Genomic DNA, 19,394 nt, shown 5'->3' with positions numbered 1-19,394 from the left:
CCAAATTAACATACAGCAGGTCCGCAGGTAGGGAACAAACACCAAACACAAGCACCCGCTCCACCGAGGGAGCCTCGTTCTTTTAAGCGCCTCCGGGCGCGAACACAGCAGGAAATTGGGCGCAATGCGGCCTGGGAGCTGTAGTCTCCCCCTGTCAAGGCCGCGATGGAATGAGGCGGCGTCAGGGGAGACCCACAGCGTCAGGGCCCCAGGTGCGGCGAAGTTACCAAATTAACGTACAGCAGGTCCGCAGGTAGGGAACAAACACCAAACACAAGCACCACTCATAATACTGCGCACCTGGCACAACCCCCAGTGTCGGTATGTTGCATTATCAGGAACATCGAAAGGTGGAACAGTCAATATCTGCTCCCTATACGTCCCTCTGCATCTGCATGGGGCAACACTGCCGGCAGTAAGTGCCATGCTGTTGGACATGCTTGATGGGGTCCTGGTCCTGGGGGGAGACCTGAGCACAGTAACGGAACCAGACCAGGACTTGGTGGTGGTGGACTTCTGGAGCCTACATCACCCACAACAGAGACAGTAAACATACTTTTCTGCATCACATGTAAATTTCTTCCGTCTTGATCATGTTTACACTCACCACCTGAGCGCAAGCCGATTTCGGCCAGTGATGCACTATGTGAGGGGCATTTCCGGTCATTCTCCGGTTGGGGTAACACTGGAGGGGCCCAACAGGGAGTTTGTATTGCCCCCCAAATTTAAACCCATGATAATGGAAAGACAAGGTCCTCAAGGAGAAGCTCTGGGAGGGAGCAGAGAAGTACTATGCCAAAAATCCAGGGACTGTGAACTCTGTGTGCGTCCTTTGGGAGGCATTTAAGATGGTCATGCGGGGCCAGGCACAGACACTGATAGTAAGTACTAAGAAGGAACACCAACTCAAATGTTTCATTATTTAGGGTGATATTGTAGCTGTGGAAGCTAGAGTGCTGGCCGAGGGGGCGGTGGAGCTCAGACATTAGTTGCACGTCCGGCAACAGGACATCAGAGACCTGACAGAACACAGAGTATGGAGTCATGCTGTGGCTATGAAGTCAGGGACAAGGTCAACAAATACCTAACCTGGCTTGAAAAAGGAGACAAAGACCAGTCCTCGGTCTTGTAGGTGATTGATGGAGCGAGCACGCTCCACACAACCAGTTCATCCATAGCTGACATACTTGCAAACTACTTTGAGGGTCTTTATAGGTCGACCACTTCTAGAACGGCAGACAATTGTGCCAGCTTTCTATGGGAACCAACACTAGACATGATCACTAATGATGAAAGAGATGCACTTGAAGCTAATCTGAATAAAGAGGAACTTGCCGTGGTGTTGCAAGACCTACTGTTGGTGAAAGTATAACTATATGAAGGGATGGTGGCTAATGTGGCCTCGTATAGGTTCTCCATGTTCCGGGAGACACAGAAATTGGGATGCCTGCTGAAAGTCCAGCGGACAGCCATGGACAAAAGGGTAAACCAACAATGGACTGTGGCTCATATTGGCCTGTATCTTTGCTAAAGGTAGAGGCTAAGGTGCTAGCCAAAATATTGGCAACCAGACTTCGTACAAATATTGTGTCAATTATACATTCTGACCAATCAGGAATCATGCCACACAGAAGCACCCATCTTAATTTACGACGCTTATTTGGAGTGCTTCATGAAACTGAACGTCTCACACAGCCTCAGCAGTCGTAATTTTCCTTGACGCCAAGATGGCTTTTGATTAGGCCTGGGCTAAATTTCCGTTCCGCTCGCGGAAATTGCGATAATTTGACATTTTCGCGTTCCGCGGAGAGCGCGAAAAATGTCAAAATTTCCGCATTCCGCAGCTTAGCGATAATTTTGTTTCTTGTTCGCGCTGTAAAATAACACATTCTTGCGCGCGCGCGATCGCCTTACCTGAATCCCCGCATTCGCCGACAAGTTTTCCCGATCCGGTCGCGTTCTCCACGAGATGTTGGATTGTTGGTAGCCATTTGCGCTGTCTCGCGACAGTTCGCGCCCGCAGTAATGTCATTGGTCGCGCGATCACATCTTTCTTCTCGCGATCATGCACCGCGAGAAGAGTGAAAACAAGATGGCCGTGCCCGCGAGCAACCGCATGGGTAAGTTGGCGAGCCGCGAACACGCAGAAAATACCGCGAACGGGCGGGAAAAAAACTTCTGCATCTTCGCGATATTTCCGCGTGTTTGTGGAGATTTTTAACATTTTCGCGATAATTTGCGAAAGTCACTTTCGCAAATTCCACCCACCCCTACTTTTGATAGCATGGAATGAAACTATGGGCCAGATGTACGACCATATGTTGTGGTTTCAAATGGGCAATCGACCTGTCTTCGAGTGCAAAATTGGTCTGCTCCATGTACAAACCCTAATTTGCAAGTTGGTTACCTTTTACCGACTCGCAAAATAGGGTTTGCGAGTCACTATTAGGCAGAGGCGTGCCAAGGGTGTCCCTCCCTAATAGAGACTCGAATTGGTAATGTAAGATTGTTTTGCTACTGCAATTGCAGTTGCAAAACACTCTCAGTTTACCATTTACTTCAAGTAGGTGGTAAGCCACTCACAAACAGGAAGGGGTGCCCATGGGACCCCTTCCCCTTTGTGAGTGTGTGTGAAACAAAATGTAAGAACAGTCAGTGGTCCCACAGAAACTTTTAATTTTTCATATTTAAATGCACCTCGTTCTCCTTTAAGGAAAACGGGCTGCATTAAAAAAAATGCTTTATTTAAAAAGCAAATGCAAAAACAACAATTGATGGACAGAATACAGAACAATGTCATAGATGCACCCCAGTACAGAGCTATGGGCCTAAATCCATTGTTATTTTGCTCACCATGCCATTCCAGTTTGAACCCAGCCATATGCAAATCGGTCTTGACCCTGCGCCCAATGGGAACAGTCCAGCCCAAACTGCCAGGCCAGGTCCTCCCTGGACTGGAAACAAGCATCCTAGGACTGGTTTCGGGGTTTATTTAAAAAGCAGTCACATACATGGTGGTTTGCTGATCCCAGGAGGCCACCATCACTGGGAGTGCTAGTCATCCCTAATGGGGTCGCCAATAGCACCTGCATCATGAATATTAATGAGGCAGGCAATTTGCGACCCCATTAGGTATCGCAAATTGTAAGGGTCGTACATATGGCCCTATATGTTTGCAGCGCTGACACTGTTGTGCTTTTGCCAACATTTTTGGTCTGGGTCCTTCTCCTCTATCAGAAGCCGTTAACTAAGGTAAGAGTTAATGCAGTGATTTCCCAAGTTTTTGCCCTGCAAAAAAGGACACAAGGCAGGGCTGTGCCATAGGTCAAATAATATTTGCCCTGGATCTTGGGCCACTTGCGGCCTGAATATGACACGACCCACTGCTGTCGGGAGTGGGATGTGGCGGAGAGTGGGAGGAACATATCTCCCTCTCCATTAAAAGAATCCTACATATATTTGACCTATTTGGTAGCTACTCAGGATATTGCTTGACAAAGTCACTTGTCTTTCCCCTTTCGGGTGATAGCACTCAGCTTGCCCTGTCCTGTACAGTGCCTCTGGTGGGGGAAAACTTCCTATACTTCGGGATACATATTACCAGAGACCCCCAGGAATTTGTATGTAAAAACCTTTTCCCACAACTAGAGAGGTTGAGAGGAGACACCATGCATGGGGGTACCTTACTGCTACCCCTATTGGGCAAAGCTGCATTATACAAGATGATGACACTCCCACATCTGATAAACCTGCTCCAAAACACTTCCTTCAGGGTCCCACTGGCGTTTTCCCAGAGAAAATAGAGCACAAATTCTGTTCACTGCTGTGGAAGGAGGGAACACCACGTATCGCGCTCTCCAAACCTCAAAAGGGGTCTGCGATGGTGCGATCGCTGTTCCAGACATAATCAAATATTACTGAGCCACCCAGCTGCTTGTGGTTAACGATTTGAATTTTGCAGACCGCCAAGAGCCGGCGCATAGAGTGGATAGAGACGTGATGGGTCTTAGATCCCATGAGACAATCCTCTACCAGAGAAAGAAAGAGTGAGATCTACTGCCACGCACTCAATAGAAGTAGAAAGATACTTGCCTTTATCTTGGAAGGGGGGCCCCAGCCCACAGCTTAGCTCCTGCATTCTTCTTTTATACCATGGTGATCACTGACCAGGCAATAAAGTGCATCATGAGGCGTATAGGGGTAATAATAGGACATGTCTCCTAAAGCTTAGCCCTCTAATTCCAGCCATCCTACCAAGGGTAATCAATATTTTTATCTCTTTTTACCCAGATCTGCTGTACCCGTTCTTACAATTAATTTTATTGACTGCAGCCAATCAATGAGTAAAGGTGTGTGATTGCTTACTAATTTTTTTACAAATCTCCCTATGTGCTAGCAACTTCGAATAAAACAGTACTTTCATCCGATCTCTACTAACTTTTATTTGCATTTCCAATACCCCAAAGAAGACAAAAGATAGGCTTACCTGAATTTGTATGCCAAGAATGACAAACAAAGCCTCACTCACGTCCTCCCAAAATATTTGCACATCTTGGCATTCCGCAAACATATGCACATCGTTTGCTTTCCTTAACCCACATTAAGCACAGGCTACCACTTCACCTTTTCCCAACTTCGACAGCCTGAGTGGAGTCCAATATGCCCGATGGAGTGAAAAAATATGATTCCTTCATATATTGGCAGGTTTAACCACATTATTAGGCAGACGTAATGATACTTGCCATAAGCTTTCCAGCTAGGGCTCTGGCAAATGGCTTTTCCACAGCTCTTCCAGCAGCGTAAAACCCCCATCAGACAAGTCAAAGTTCAACCAATACCATGTTGAAATTTCCTTGACCTTTGGTACTCTCAGAGTAAATTTCTCTTCCAGTTTGTTCGATCCACCTATCTTTGTACTGAGAGTCTGAAAACAGCTTTGTATCTGAAGATATTTTAATTTTGCAACTCTATCATCAGCTAATTCACAGAGCTCATCCCAAGTTATCATCTCATCACCTTTGACTAGATGACCCCATCTCTGAAAGAAAGCCTCTTTTAGTGGGAGTGCCAATTTATCCTTAGACCATTCGGGAGAGCCCGGAGACCTCAAATGTGGGCAACATTTCTGAAGTAGGTAAGATTTGTGATTTTCTTGATGTGGTACCGTATTTCTGCCATTTATTGCAATACTTTCAGTCTCACCTTCTTATAGCACATTTGTGAAAGAAGCCAGAATCACCCCCATCCCCAGTATCTTTCAACATGGCTCTAAACATTCTATCTATTTCTGAACTATCTAGGCTATCAAGTAACATTTTCCCATGCTTCAACAGGAACACCCAAGCATAATATCACAAATCTGAAAGAGCTAGGCCACCTTTCTCTTTTTTTCTCCGTAATTTCTTCCAAGCTATACATGACCCCATTGAGGACCAAATGAAGTTAGTAATCTTTACTTGTAATTTATCTAACCACTTAGTCTTAAATGGTAGTGGTATTGCATTAAATAAAAAAGTGAACCTTGGCAAAATAACCGTTTTACCAAATTTGCCCTTCTAAATTTAGTTAAGGGTAAATAAGACCAACTCAGCATCAAATTGTATACCTCCTTCTTATTTTCAGAAAATTCTCCTCCAGGAGTCTCATGATGTCTTGCGTTATTTTGACCCCTAAATATCTCATCTCATTTCTGATCTGCTCATTTCTTCCCATAATATTCCATGCGATTGTTTCTGTTTTGTCGCTGTTAACAGCATATCGAGCTACTTGGCCAAAGTCAGCCTATCAATTATGAGAAGTGTAGCCTGTAGATCTGATGTATAGATCATAAGATCATCTGCATACAGGGCTAGGTTATTTTCCCAGTCATTAAACCTAAAAGGGGAATGCCCATTTCCTTTTGTTGCAGGGATTCTGCTCATGCACAGAACTATGCGCAGGAAACCAGGACCTCTGTAAATTGTGGTATACCAAAAAACTCACCTCAGTACCCAGAACCCCTATCCGACTAGCATCAGTGTCTCATTCATTCTCCGTATCATCTCGAAGCTACCAATGATTAGACAACCCAGAACAAGCGAATTGGAGTACTCTCAGGAATGGTGGGAATCAGAAACAGCTTTTCGTTATTATTCTTGTATCAGTCCACAACAAGAGTAATCAGAGACACGGTAAAGTTTAAAATGTTTATTTTCAACTACGTGCTCTAAGGTGCAGTACTTTGGCTAATATCAGCAGACAAATGATTAAAAATAAAACCATCAGCATTGTTACAATACCATAGAAAATGAAGGGAGAAATCATATTACAAATGATAGTGGAAGACAACCACCCTCCCTTCGCTAGTAAACTAGTTTTATGAAACTAATAGAAGGTCTCGAGGCTTGAATTGAGAACCCCATACCGTAAATATCAGCTTAGGTGAATCACATCACAGGATCAGTTCTGCTCTCTGTGTCTGGAAAGGTTTTCTCCAAGTGTCTGAATCATGCATGCAAATGCATTATTAAAGGCACCCGAGTTTCAGATATTTGCAGCTGTGTGCGTGTTATGTCTAGAGCGTGGGCCGATCAACCTAAATTCACAAGCATACATTGTAATTTGGCCTTGACGGCTTCTGCACACAGTGTTCAGACTAAGGTCACGGTGCACGTCTAGGTATGTGAACAACAGACCGTTCTCATGTGAAGAAAAAGCAAGCAAGCAGTTTTACTTGTAATAAGAGCTACCTGCAGTGTCATGTGCAAAAGCAGCAAAGTGGCAAGATGGCGTTTTACTTCTAAAGCGCTTATGCTAACATAGCAATGTGTGTACATAAAACCCTGTCTTCACTACACTTTCTGATTTTTCTTGTCAACGGTTCGATGTATAAGTTAAATAATAGCAGAGACAGGGGGATACCAGTTATTCTGAAGGAGGGGGTCACATTTCCATTTGCTAGAACTTTTGCACATGAAGAGTGAAAAATTAAAGCTAGTGTCCTGCAAAAGCTACCTTCTAGATTGTAGGATTTCACCATGGCTTGTAGAAATACCCGGTTTACTTGATCAAACGCTTTTGTTGCATCTAAGGTTATTAATGCCAAAGGGATCTTATATGTGGTGGCGATATATATGGAACCAATTAGGCCATAAATCAATTCATGCAATGTTCTTCCTCTTAAGAAACCTTTCTGGTCCTCATGATTGAGTCCTCCCTGCAATTCCATCGAGTCTCTCAGCTAAGACCTTGGCGAATATTTTGTAATCACAGTTTAACAGTGATATAGGTCTTTATGATTCAAATTTCAATGCACATTTTCCTAAATCAATATTAATGTAATTATAGCTTAACTGCATGTGATAGGTATGGTTAACCCTTCTTTGAATATCTCACAGAATAATTTTGTCAGGATTGATAACAGAGATCCAGATAAAGCTTCATGTACCTCATGCGGAAGGCCATCTGGTCCTGTTGCCTTGCCTTGTTTACCAGTCTTCATTGTTTGCTTAACTGCTAAGAGGCTTATGTTACTATTTAAAAAGGTGTTATTTTCCTCGCTTAACGTTCCCAAGTCAACTTGATGCATTCAACTCTTCACCCTCTCCTCTGTATCCTCCAAATCTTCTTGACATAAATTTTCTAAAAAACTCCAGAAAGCATCCTCGAACTCTTCTCTATCTTTTACCAGTATCCCCATATCTTTGCATTCTATCTCAACAACTATTCTAGCTTTCCAGTCTCATAGTTTACTTCAATTTTCTCCACATTCAAAATGGGAAAGTTTACTAGCCTCCCATCTCTTTTTAACCCTGTCCTCCAACATTGCTGCTAACTTAATTTTTATGTTTGATAGTGCTAACTGAAGTGACTCTATTTCTGTCTACTCTTATCCCAATCTGGATCATTTTTCCTCTACTTTCCGTAGCTGGTTCTCCAAATCCCTCATATATACTTTCTTTTTAAAGGATAGCAGCTTTCCTATTCTACCCCTTAAGAAGGTCTTATAGAAATGCCATACTTCTCCCAAAGGGGCAGATCCTAGATTGATTTGAAATAATTACTCTGTCTCCCTACTAATTCATCTTACAGCTTCTTGATTTAACAGCAAGGTATGGTCCATTGTCCCTCTAACCTGACCTACTTCGTTTGTTAGGGCCAGGTCTAATAATACTGCAGAATGGTCAGATATATGGACTAAGTCTGGGAAGTGAACTCCGCTCATGGAGTTTGCAGAATTTTCCGCCCTCTACATTACACGAAACTTGTGGAGTTTTTTTCCTCACTCGCAATCATCAATGTCAAGTTGGCGAACACGAGCCTGGGAAATCAGCCTCCCAGCTAGATTGCTTAATGCGGGCGGTAAGAATTGTCTTACCGCCCGTGTTTAGAAACCGTCTGTTCGCGTTGAGAAAACTGCTGCTCGAGTAAAAAATCTACTCAAGTGGCAGAAAGGAAGCAGCGCCCGCTTTCGCCGTTCATGGTGCCGTTTGCGATGATTCCACAGTGCGGCCAAGCATCTGGCACTGAAAATCACCATGAACGACATTTATCTAAAGCACTCTGCCACTTGCGAACCTCCACATAGCATGGCGCAGGTTTTTTTGCACTTTGAACTCCGCGAAATCTGCCCGGGCTTAATATGGACCCATATATGCTTGACATCTTGTATCTGGTTTTTTTTTTGCTACGATCTATTCGAAAATATTCATTCCTAGATTGATGGCAAAACAATTTGTTACTATATGTAAAACCTCTTCTAGATCCTGCGCTCTCTCTCTCTCTCCAGCTACCACAGCTGTTTCATAACAAGTTCTGTTTGCAACACCATATTTTGGTTGACTATTACCCTGCTTTTAGTTGATCTATCTAAAGTGCTGCCTAGAACGGCATTAAAGTCTCCCACCCGAATAATAGGATCTGGAAAATTTAGCAGCTCCACTAACATATCTTTTAAAGGGCCTGTTTCATCTACATTTGGTCCATAATAACCCACCAATGAGAATCTTTGACCATAGCCTACAAGTTTTACAATGAGCCATCTCCCAGCATTATCTGAAGCACTCTCCTTAATGGTAATCCTAGGACTAGACTTTATCAAAATGGCCACCTCCTTTGTGTTTAACTAATGCTTTGTATATACCATCTGTTGAATCCATCTCCTGTGTTTAAACAAGTCTATACACTCTTTTTCAGTCAAATGTGTCTCCTGCAGGATAATAAATTGAATGAGAGAATCTTTTAAACATTGCAGTAGTCTTTCTCTTTTCCCTTTCACCCTCAACCCCTTTATATTCTATGAAAAAATCTTCATTTGAGCTAGCATATCCCTTACTGTCTCCTTTGATTTCAGGCGGATGGCCATAAAAGTAGATGAATGATAACTAAATGGTATTGGAGGTCTCTGAAGTATCTGCGGCAATTATTTCTTTTTTTCCTAATGCTCCCCACCTAGTGCCCCCACCCCACAACACTCCCCCAATCCCTGGAGAACCTTCCCTAACTTCCTCATGGCCTACACCCTTTACGAGCAAGTCTCCATAATGTGCTGAATCATCTTATATATACAAAAGAGGAGAAAATATTAGAAAACCTTGTATCAAACCAAGTAAACTTAATATTACATGTGAGAGGAGAGAGAGAAAGAAAAAGAAAAAAGAAACACAAAAACCTTCCAAATCTCCTACTCTTCTTCTATTCTTCAGATCTAATTATTGCTTGACCCCGAAATATTCTCCATAAAGTCATTGACTTCTTTAGAACACCGGAAGCTATGCATCTTTTTTATTATACACCACTTTTAGGATCGACGGAAACTTCAACTGAACTGTAGCCCCCAACGTTTTTAATGGGTTCATACTTTTACCCAATTACCACAGTTTATTTGATCTTGTGTGGAAAATATCAGATCTTATTTCACATGTTATCCTATTTACTTTAAGTGACTTCAGTTTTAGGGCACTTGACAATATACGGTCCTTTACACTGTAGGTAAGAAAATTAACAAGTATCTTGCTCAGCTTGCTTCTGTTGGGGTTTAATCTAAAAGGGTCTCTGTGTACTCTTTGCATGTCCGCAAGGATATCCTGTTCCATACCCTCAATTCGGGTCCCTGTTTTAATCAATCTAGCCACAAAAGATGTTGGATCTTCCCCCCATGCTCATTTTGGCACATTCAAAATTTGCAGATCATTCCTCCAAAAGTTCTAACTTCTCCTGGTAACCTTCCTCTTTTGTTTTTAAAAGATGGATATCCTCCTTGTTGGCTTCTTTCAATATTTTTAAGTCTTTAACTGAATCTTTGAAGATAGCCATTCTATTAGTAAGATCATCCATCTTTTTTTCTAAACTTTAACAAGCTGTCCGGATTACTTTTTTATTACTTTTGGAGATCTCAAACCTACTCCAGGTTTTTTTATAGAGAGAGCCTGAATCAAGGACCCTACTGGCTGACCCTCAGCGTCCCTCAAATATATTATGGTAACATTTGTATCCGCAATCTGTTGTGCATCTTGTAAACATCTAGGAGTAGGGGATAGTATACTACCCTTAGTAGACTCTCCAGGATCTGACACAGTTTGCTGTTGCCATTGTGTATCTTCATCCACTTCCCCTACGTCCTCTGCCAAAAATAATTTGAATCTATTTGAGCTTGTTAAATTTACCATTCCAGTTGCCATTTTACCTCCCAAGAGCAGTAATCTGGGTTCTGGCTGTCCTCAGTATAGCACCTCACATGGGCTTCCTTCTTCACATATACCTTCACTCAGAATTACCCTAAAAAAGGTTATGAATGAGGGGGCGATCTTGACCTTCTAATTTGCCTTATTATGTTTTTTGCACCCCTTCTCTCAGAATTACCCTGTCTGCCAGAAGCTACATTCCTCTGAATAATTGGGCCCTGGGTGTCTACCCTACCCTTTCCAATACTTCCTTTGGCCCTCCCTCATATGTTGAATGTTGTTCAGAAAGGAGAACCCCATTCCTGGCACTCCTCAGCGTGTACTTTTAGCGGCTTTCCCCCCTCTGCTTGCACCCTAGGGGGTGCCTGTTCAGCACTGGCTCCTCAACCACCTCTCCCCGCATGCGCACTTACCTCCAGGGGGGCTCTTGGATCTCTCTCTCCAACCGGTGGTTCCTGCAACTCTTGCCGGTGCACCAAGGGGGTTCTGAGTTGCCCTTGCCTTCACCTCGACCCCTGTTGCTCACTCCTGCTCCTCTGCCCCAGAAGGAGATCCTCACCGCTGCTCTTTGTCCTCTTTGGAGCTTGAGCTCGGCTCTCGCCCAGTGATACTCCTTGTCTCCAGAGCCCGCTGCACACACCATGGCTGAACTGTAGCAGATTTCGGCAGCCATGTGCCCGCAATTTCTGTAGGTTAGCAATATTCTCTCTCTCCTCTTCTAACCTTTTTTTCTAAATTAAACGCATCCTGGCTCCCCTTAACTTATCATTTCAGCTCATTCAACGGAGCTCACTACCGTGACCTGCCCCTAGCCAGCCACCATGTTCTCCTGCATTTTATTTGTTGTCCGTCGTCCCCCACGATCTAGGTATCATATTTTACTTTATATTAAAAGAAAACGTGCAATTTTCCTAACAAAAAAAAAGTTAAAGTAACATTTTAGTTGGTGAGAATAGCAGATAAAACATACCATTTTATACTAACAAAACCACTGAAATTAATCAGCTATTGTTATCTCAAGTAACTATAATCTGTGACCTAAAGTAACTGTAAATCACGCTCTCGCAATGCACTCCTCGTGACCCGATATATTACAACACTCATGACATGTTCTGTGACATCATTGATAATATTACCCATGACAACTGATCGGATATTATTGATGATTACAGTGGGCATGGTGGAACTCAATTTATAGTTACTTTAAGGCACCCATGTGTCCCATTTCCAGGCCCTTGAGCATCATTAAATAATTATGGTCAGGAGGAATGCTGTCCCTGCCCCTAAGCCATTACTGACCCAGGAGACCCCATTCCCAGGTCCCTATGTGTTATTTGAGGATGGGCTATGGGGCAACTTTCCATGCTATAGGATGGCCCAAGAGACTTCCTCGCAGAAAGGTATGAAGACAGCCAGTTGAAAGGCCTATCTCTCCTGTGGACTAACAATGGGTTACCTTTTTCAATTATTAAGGGCAACCCTAAGGTTCGACACATACAGAGAAATACTGTTTAAACTCTAATTAGTTAAGTCAGATTATAGATTATTGTTGGAAATGGCCCTTTCTGCAGGGTCATCCCCAGATGTTTTGCCTTCCTCCTCCAGTTTTTACTGAAGTTGTTTTTGTTTGCTTTAGAACTCTATGTACTTTACCACTGCTAACCAGTGCTAAAGCTCTTGTGCGCTCTCTTTAAAACATAGTAGAATTGGCTTACATCCAGTTGGGCTATTTAATTTACTTTTAAGTCTCTAGTAAAATGCAATACATGTGCCCAGGGCCTGTCAATTAAAGGCTGCAAGGAGGCCTGCTGCACTTTTTGACTCACCTACTTGAGTGACCATTTAAACAAGTCTCAGGCCTGCAATTGAAGAGCCTGTGTGAGTGGTTTAAACTGCTATTTTGGCATTGCATAATAAACTTGAGGACAGTCGAGATGGCAGGGTGCAATGTATTTAAAAAGCAAGACATGTACTTTTAAGTTTTACCTGTCCCGGTTCTGAAAAACCTTTAAGTTCATTTTTCACTACTGCTGGACCTTTATCTCCCATAGGATAACATTGGGATACCTTCTTGCATTTTAAAAGTGCCATTTCCAAATGACACGATAAAACACGTTTAAGTTTGGTGTCTCTGGAATCCTAATTTGCAATCCTTAACAATTTATGGTGAAGTCTGATTTTAAATCACAATTCTGAAAATGCACCTTTTAGAAAGTTGACATCTTTTTGCTTAGCCACTTGGTGCCCGCAGCCTGTTACTGATCATTTGACTGGGTTTAGTTGGCAGTTGGGATTCGTGTATGCATCCTAGAAAGTCCCACACAATGGTTTAGGTCTGACTGAGTATGCTGGCACTGGCAGGATAAGTGGGAGGAGCTGGGCCCAGCCTCCCTTACACCTGAATAGGCTGTGTCTTGTCGCCACACAAAGGTCTGCATACCCCCTGTAGTTAGTCTGGAGCCAGGGCAGAGAAGGCAGGGCATCTTTGCACTTCAAAGGCATGCCTCTGGAGCTTCTTCCCAATTCAAAGGCACAGCTGAGTATAAAAGAAGGACCTCAAACACTACCACTTCAGTACAAGTCCAGGCCTGTGGATACTCTGTCAGGAAGAAGTACTGCTGTACTGATGATGGACAACCGCTCTGCTGGACTGCACTTTGCTGAACTCCTGCTTTGCTGTGCTGACCTGCTGGACTCATCTGGTCCCTGTGCTCAGCCAGTGCTCCATTGTGGTCTGGCTGAACTTTTGATTTTCCCTCTAGTGAAACAAGATAACCACAACTAGCTCTTGGTGCTATTTTCACTAAAAACTTAAAAATGTAATATCTGTTGTTCTACTGATTGGATTTTTGTCATTCTGCTATCATTTCATTTATTAAAATGTACTCTACATTTCTAAATTACTTTGCAATTTTTCTTGTGTTGTGTTTTCACTTTTTCGCTGTCTGTGGGCTGCATAATTATTTTACACATTGTCTCTAAGCTAAGCCAAACTGGTTTATGTCAATCTACCCAAGGGTTAAGAACAGGTTAATGCATTAAGTGTTTGGGGTTCACGCTGAGAAGGACTGTGGTTGTTATCTGAGTGGGGCGTCCACCCCTCTGAAAAAATAACACAATTTCTCGGGTCTATCTATCTATCTATCTATCTATCTATCTATCTATCTATCTATCTATCTATCTATCTATCTATCTATCTATCTATCTATCTATCTATCTATCTATCTATCTATCTATCTATCTATCTATCTATCTATCTATCTATCTAGCTATCTAGCTATCTAGCTATCTAGCTATCTAGCTAGCTAGCTATCTTTCGATCTATCTATCTAGCTAGCTAGCTATCTTTCGATCTATCTATCTAGCTAGCTAGCTATCTTTCGATCTATCTATCTAGCTAGCTAGCTATCTTTCGATCTATCTCCTGAAGTGGGGCGCTTTTTCTCAGAAGTGCAGAGAAGCGGAGGAACCATGTCTGTTATATATGCACTACCGTGTGCTGTTTTCGGAAAGAATCAAAATGTACTCTTCCCTCATTTGAAGGTTATTTTTATATATTAAATCACATAGTGATGAAAGAAACAAACCCCAACACATTTCAGCCTAACACAACCTTTGTCGCATTTTACTGACATCATCAGTGTGCTCAGTTGACATGCGCCTGTAAGGAAACAGGGCTTTCTGCACATATCCCCCCACTTTTTGCCACCCATTTGTACTAGTAGGTGCAATTTTTCGATTCTGAGTACACTAAGGCCTGCTAACCAGACCTCAGTGCCAGTTTTCTGACCCATTTAAATAATTATGATTAATTGGCTATACCCAATTGAAAAGTGTTGACTTATGAGTCCCTACAATATGGTATCCAGGGTACAAAGGACATGTAAGGCAGAGTGTCCACCCAGTGATGCAGCACTGTTTGTGCCACTCTGAGTGTGACAAAGGATAAAACGGCTACCAGCCTGACACTGCAGACTGGAAGAGAAATATGTTCGACTTTAAAACCAATAGCAAAGCCACTCTTTCCTTAACAGTATATGTAAATCTCCACTGAAGAAGGCCTATAAACCATTTTTGCAGAGAGTTGCATGTTGTTAAGATGGACATATAGGTCTATATATCTACTCTATATTACAGGTTTGGAGGCTGGCACTGCAGTCTGGCTAACTTCTGAATGGGACTACCTAACTGGGAACTATAAGATATCAAATTAAATGAGCATTAAATCTGAGAATGCCCAATTCGAGATTTATGTCTCCTTTAAAGATTAGCAACTTTTAGAAAGTTGCCCCAGCTAGTCCAGTGGCCTTACAAAGGCTCTGGTACATAGACAGCTTTCTGATTACCTGGATAGAGGTGTGAATGACTCTCTGGCTCAGGAACAAAGCTAGTTGCCACATAGCGAGGTATGACCTCTCTCTCCCATACCGGCTGCAAGGGGTGTTAGCTCAAAAGGCAAGCCTCAAAGGGGAAGCTACCTTTGAAGGACCGCCTTTGACAACACACCCATGCAGGCTGACTTTTGTTTATGTCGAAAAATTGGAGACAGGGCTAGAGAGGGAAAACACATCCCCACACCAGTTTTCCTATGGATATGTAGCTCTTAGGTAGCCACACATGCAGGGTGGGCTACCAAGCTCATCAGTGTCGAGGAAGAGTTCCAGACATCTTGAGGGTGGCAAGAATATCGCACTAGGGGATTGCCAAATGCCAGAAATCGCTGGAATTTTGACACCAAAGAGAGGAGGACCTACTAGCCCATTGGATATAGGCCTTGGTGGAGTTTATGCAGTTGTGCTATGCGAAAATTTGCATGTGGTAAAAAGAATTCTGTTGCACTACGCAGAGTTTAATGGTCCAGTGGGTTTCCCAGTGCGCCCATTCGCATTGCATTTTTATGTCAAATCTAACATTGAGTAAAAATGGCACCACACTATTTGAATTGGTGCGGCCATCTTGTTTTCTTACTCTGTTCATGGTGCCAGACCTGCTTTTGAATCCCTTCTAAATCTTTTCAATCATCCATGCTCCTACTTAATCTACCCCTCATTTTTATTTATTGTATTAGTGTGCGTCTTTGAGTCTGTTCATTGTATGTTTTTTTCCATTTTTTGTGTGTTTTTCGTGACTTTTGTAATTTGTTTATTTTTCCCATTGCTTCCTTATTTCTTTCTTACTTACTTCCTTTTCTTGTTTCTTTTCTTTACCCCACCCAGCATCCTGGCGAAGCTGGGCAACCAGGACAGCGGTGGCGCCAGGTCCACATTACAGCCAGCAGCAGCTGCCTAACTTCTGGACTGCAGTGCTGCCAATGGGTGCAGCCCTGGGCAATCTTTTGTGATGTTGAAGTGGCAGCACTGGTTATTTTCATGCAGCCCCACCTCCCCTTCATGCTGGCAGCAGATGGCAGGCCTGGCAGTGGGTACCCCCTGAGGGACTGTCCACTGCATTGGGGGAGGGTGCAAAGGTGTGTGCAGCACATCAGCCAACTCCAGGGCACCACCCAGCAGCTGAGGCACCGCTGGGGGTATATCATAGACCGGCATCAGGACCTGCTCGACAAGATAGGCATCAAGATTACCAGGCTCAGTGAGTATTATTTGCTGTGTTTGTGTTGTACAATGCCATTTTGTTTTACAAATGGCATATTATTATGTGATGCAGTTTGAACTAGGCAGGTGCTCGGAGCTACCTACTCATACTCGTCTTTGCTCGCTTTGGCTGATTATTTAGGAATTATTTATATAATCACAGTGCAGTGGACCACCACATTTGTTATGTGAGTGTCTCACGGTTGTTGTCTGAAAACCCTCAAACCCCACTTGCCTCCAGCAGTGTATATTATCTCCACTGAGGCATTTTTGTGGGCCGGATCATCATCAGCTTCCGTAGCTGAGTACTCGCTTCCCCAGGTGAGTGATGCCTCCTATTGGTTTCCCAAAAGAGATTTATTTTTCGCCTCTTCAGATTTTCCCCTTTATACGTTCGTCTATTACAGTGACAGAATAAGCCAAAGCTTAGGCACATGACGAATCAATGATCAGAGACACCGCTCTATTCTATAGTAAAAACTCTACCTGCCCGCCTAATCCCTCTGCCTTACCCAGCAGTAGAGTAAATCAAGTTTCCTTTCCTTTCTGCTCAGCCAATGAATTTGTTGAATATAATTTGTAGTGGTGGGCATGGCTAGTGGGACTAAGTGCCTGATTTGATTTCAAGTTTGGTGTAAGGGATACTCTGTGACGAACGTGCAAATTACAATCTATGTAGTCCATACCTTTCCCTGTAGGGCAGTGCATAATTTTCCCAAAGCGTCTACTTATGGAAGACAGGATAATAATATCTGTATTTTAAATATGACATAGTATCTTATTTATTATTCATCTGCCTCTTTGGAGTCAGTGTACAGAGTGAAAGGCATTTGAAGAAGAGCAGGGCCATTAAAATTAAAGAGAGATAATTGTCAACTACAGCTGCCCCAGCTCCAGGCAGTAGCAAAGTACCCGATGCACTGGCTAGCAGGCCTCCATTCATTTAGCACAACACAACTTGTACTCCATAGTGCAGAATGCCATACTCTTTATTGAGATGCAATATGTTTGTATTTTTCCACTTAAAGTATCTGTTTAGTTAAAAGAAAAAAAATCAAATCATTGTTATTCTGCCTTAATATTTTTCTGCCAGACAGTCAGTGCCTTTTATGTAAGGCATGTGTAGGTAAAAAAATAAAATTGGCCCTGTGACTCCCCTAATCATATACACATCAAAGTCCAATGGCCGTAGAGGACCATCAATGTACTGCTACTGTGCCACCCACTACTTAATTTTGAACAAGTGTTTCCAGAGAGCATTGTTTACAATTTGTCATTTTTCTTTTTGTTTTTCTCGAAATAGCTACTCCTGCTGGTTCACCAGTACCACCCACCAGGCAGGAGATAGCAGCCCGGCTGTGGTGGCAGAGGCTGAAGAACATCCAGTCCGAATACTGGCGGCTGGTGACCCTGGAGGATAAAGAGCAGAAGTAGCTTCCTCTGACCCAGGCCCAAGTTCAGCAAGCAAGCCCCAGCCTCCTGGTCATTACATTGCCAGGACTGTCACCAGCTGTCAGGGCCCCTGACTGCCACTGCTGCCAGTCTGTCCCACTCGGATTGGCAATTTCAGCTGCGTGTCCTGCAGCAGCTCGGCCGCATTGAAAGATGGTTAGGGAGCATAGTGCAGAGCCTGGACCAGATCTGGACCCATATGGACGATGCCCTCTTCTTACCCCTTTTTTAAGTTTTGTTTTGTGGGAGGGGCTTGTTGTGGGTTGAGAAGGTAGGAAGGGAGTTGGGATTCCGTGCTTTATTCTTGGACTTTTGCTTGGACGTTAGGGATGGGTCAATGTATTTGGGGAGGGGTGAGCCTCTTGTGGTTAGAGTGGGTGGGTTTTTTATAAAATAAGAAATGGTTAAATTATTTAACACATTTTTTGCCTAAAGCACTGTATTTGTGTTTTACTTTTACTTTGCACTGCTGTCTTTTTGTACAGCCTGAATTTTAAAGTGTTTCTAAATGTGTATACCCGTTAGTTCTAGCTAGATATGTACCCTTGTCTTATTACCCACTGTAACTATCTTGACCATTAGGGACAATGCTGCCATGATCTATATTGCCTACAAGCTAGATAAAAGATTATTTATCTGCAGTAGCAGTTAGTTGCTTGCTTACTAACTTACCTAATCCACTTCACTCCATAGATCTCTTACCTGAACACCTTAATATAGACGAAGACATAGTTGAGGAGGCATCAGAACTTCACAAGCAGGGTCCCACTCGCAAACAAGTGTGCTCCAACGGTAAGATTACTCAGAAGGATTATCCCTCGCTGGCAACTAAATGGAACTTAAACACTGAGTATGTGGATGATAAATGATATCATACATTTACAAAGTATTTAGACCAGACTACTACATGACACAACAAAGAACATCTGATGGTGATAAATTAATAGAAAATAGCAATAGTAACAACTTCTGAGCAATCCAGAACTAGTATTTAATTGAAACTAAAGTTATGAAATCCGCGACTCATGAAAAGTGGAGTCAAAGTCTGGAGTGGACAAGGTTAAGCGTTTATGCAACACAAGGCCTGAATGATGATGCTGGTGACTGATGTTCTCCTATGTCTAAAATATGGATCAGTTTTATTTGTGGGTGGGTAAATTCGGCCATTGTGGGCTACTGCTTAGATAATAGAAGATCCTGCAGTTGGTGTCATTTTCAACACTTTCTCCTCACCAAGTGTGTGATCCATTTATGGTGTAAATTAAGTCACACACGTCAATAAATCACACATCCCAGGGAAGAGGGTTAGGTGTTTGATGAATAGATGGGAAAGAGGATTTGGGAAAAGACAAACACTACATAAGGACAATATTTATCCGAATAAAGAGCATTACATCATCGTCATCAAATCTGTTGTGGAAGGAATCTAAATGTTGGGTAACACACAGTACAGTCCTTCTGCCCCAGAAACCCAAGTTATAATATATCTAATGTTCTTATTTTCTTTTTTTATTTATAAAGTTTTATATGGCGCAAACTTGACCCTAGACGGGTATCAGAGCACTTTACAAATAATTCAATACGTAGAAAAGAGATCACCAAGAAACATGTAAACAGTGACACTGTCCAATGCAAATCAGGAGTGGGACAGTGAGTTAAAAAACAGTAATCGGATGGCAAGTGCAAGCCC

At 42.8% G+C, this 19,394-nt stretch overlaps 1 protein-coding gene across 1 annotated transcript in view; it reads right to left on the bottom strand.

Moving 5' to 3' along the window:
- Positions 1-11,334, bottom strand: part of LOC146799399 (uncharacterized) — a 33,140-nt gene extending 21,806 nt beyond the window's left edge. The window contains exon 1 of the mRNA XM_085627872.1: positions 11,075-11,334. Within this exon, the coding sequence (XP_085483998.1) occupies positions 11,075-11,334 (260 nt within the window). The remainder of the gene's footprint in view (positions 1-11,074) is intronic.
- Between the last annotated feature and the right edge of the window lie 8,060 nt (positions 11,335-19,394).

This window comes from Triturus cristatus, chromosome 9 (assembly GCF_964204655.1).
Source record: "Triturus cristatus chromosome 9, aTriCri1.1, whole genome shotgun sequence".
NCBI classification, from domain to species: domain Eukaryota; kingdom Metazoa; phylum Chordata; class Amphibia; order Caudata; family Salamandridae; genus Triturus; species Triturus cristatus.
Note: the sequence above shows the minus strand (reverse complement) of the source record. Positions and strands in the feature narration are given on the sequence as shown.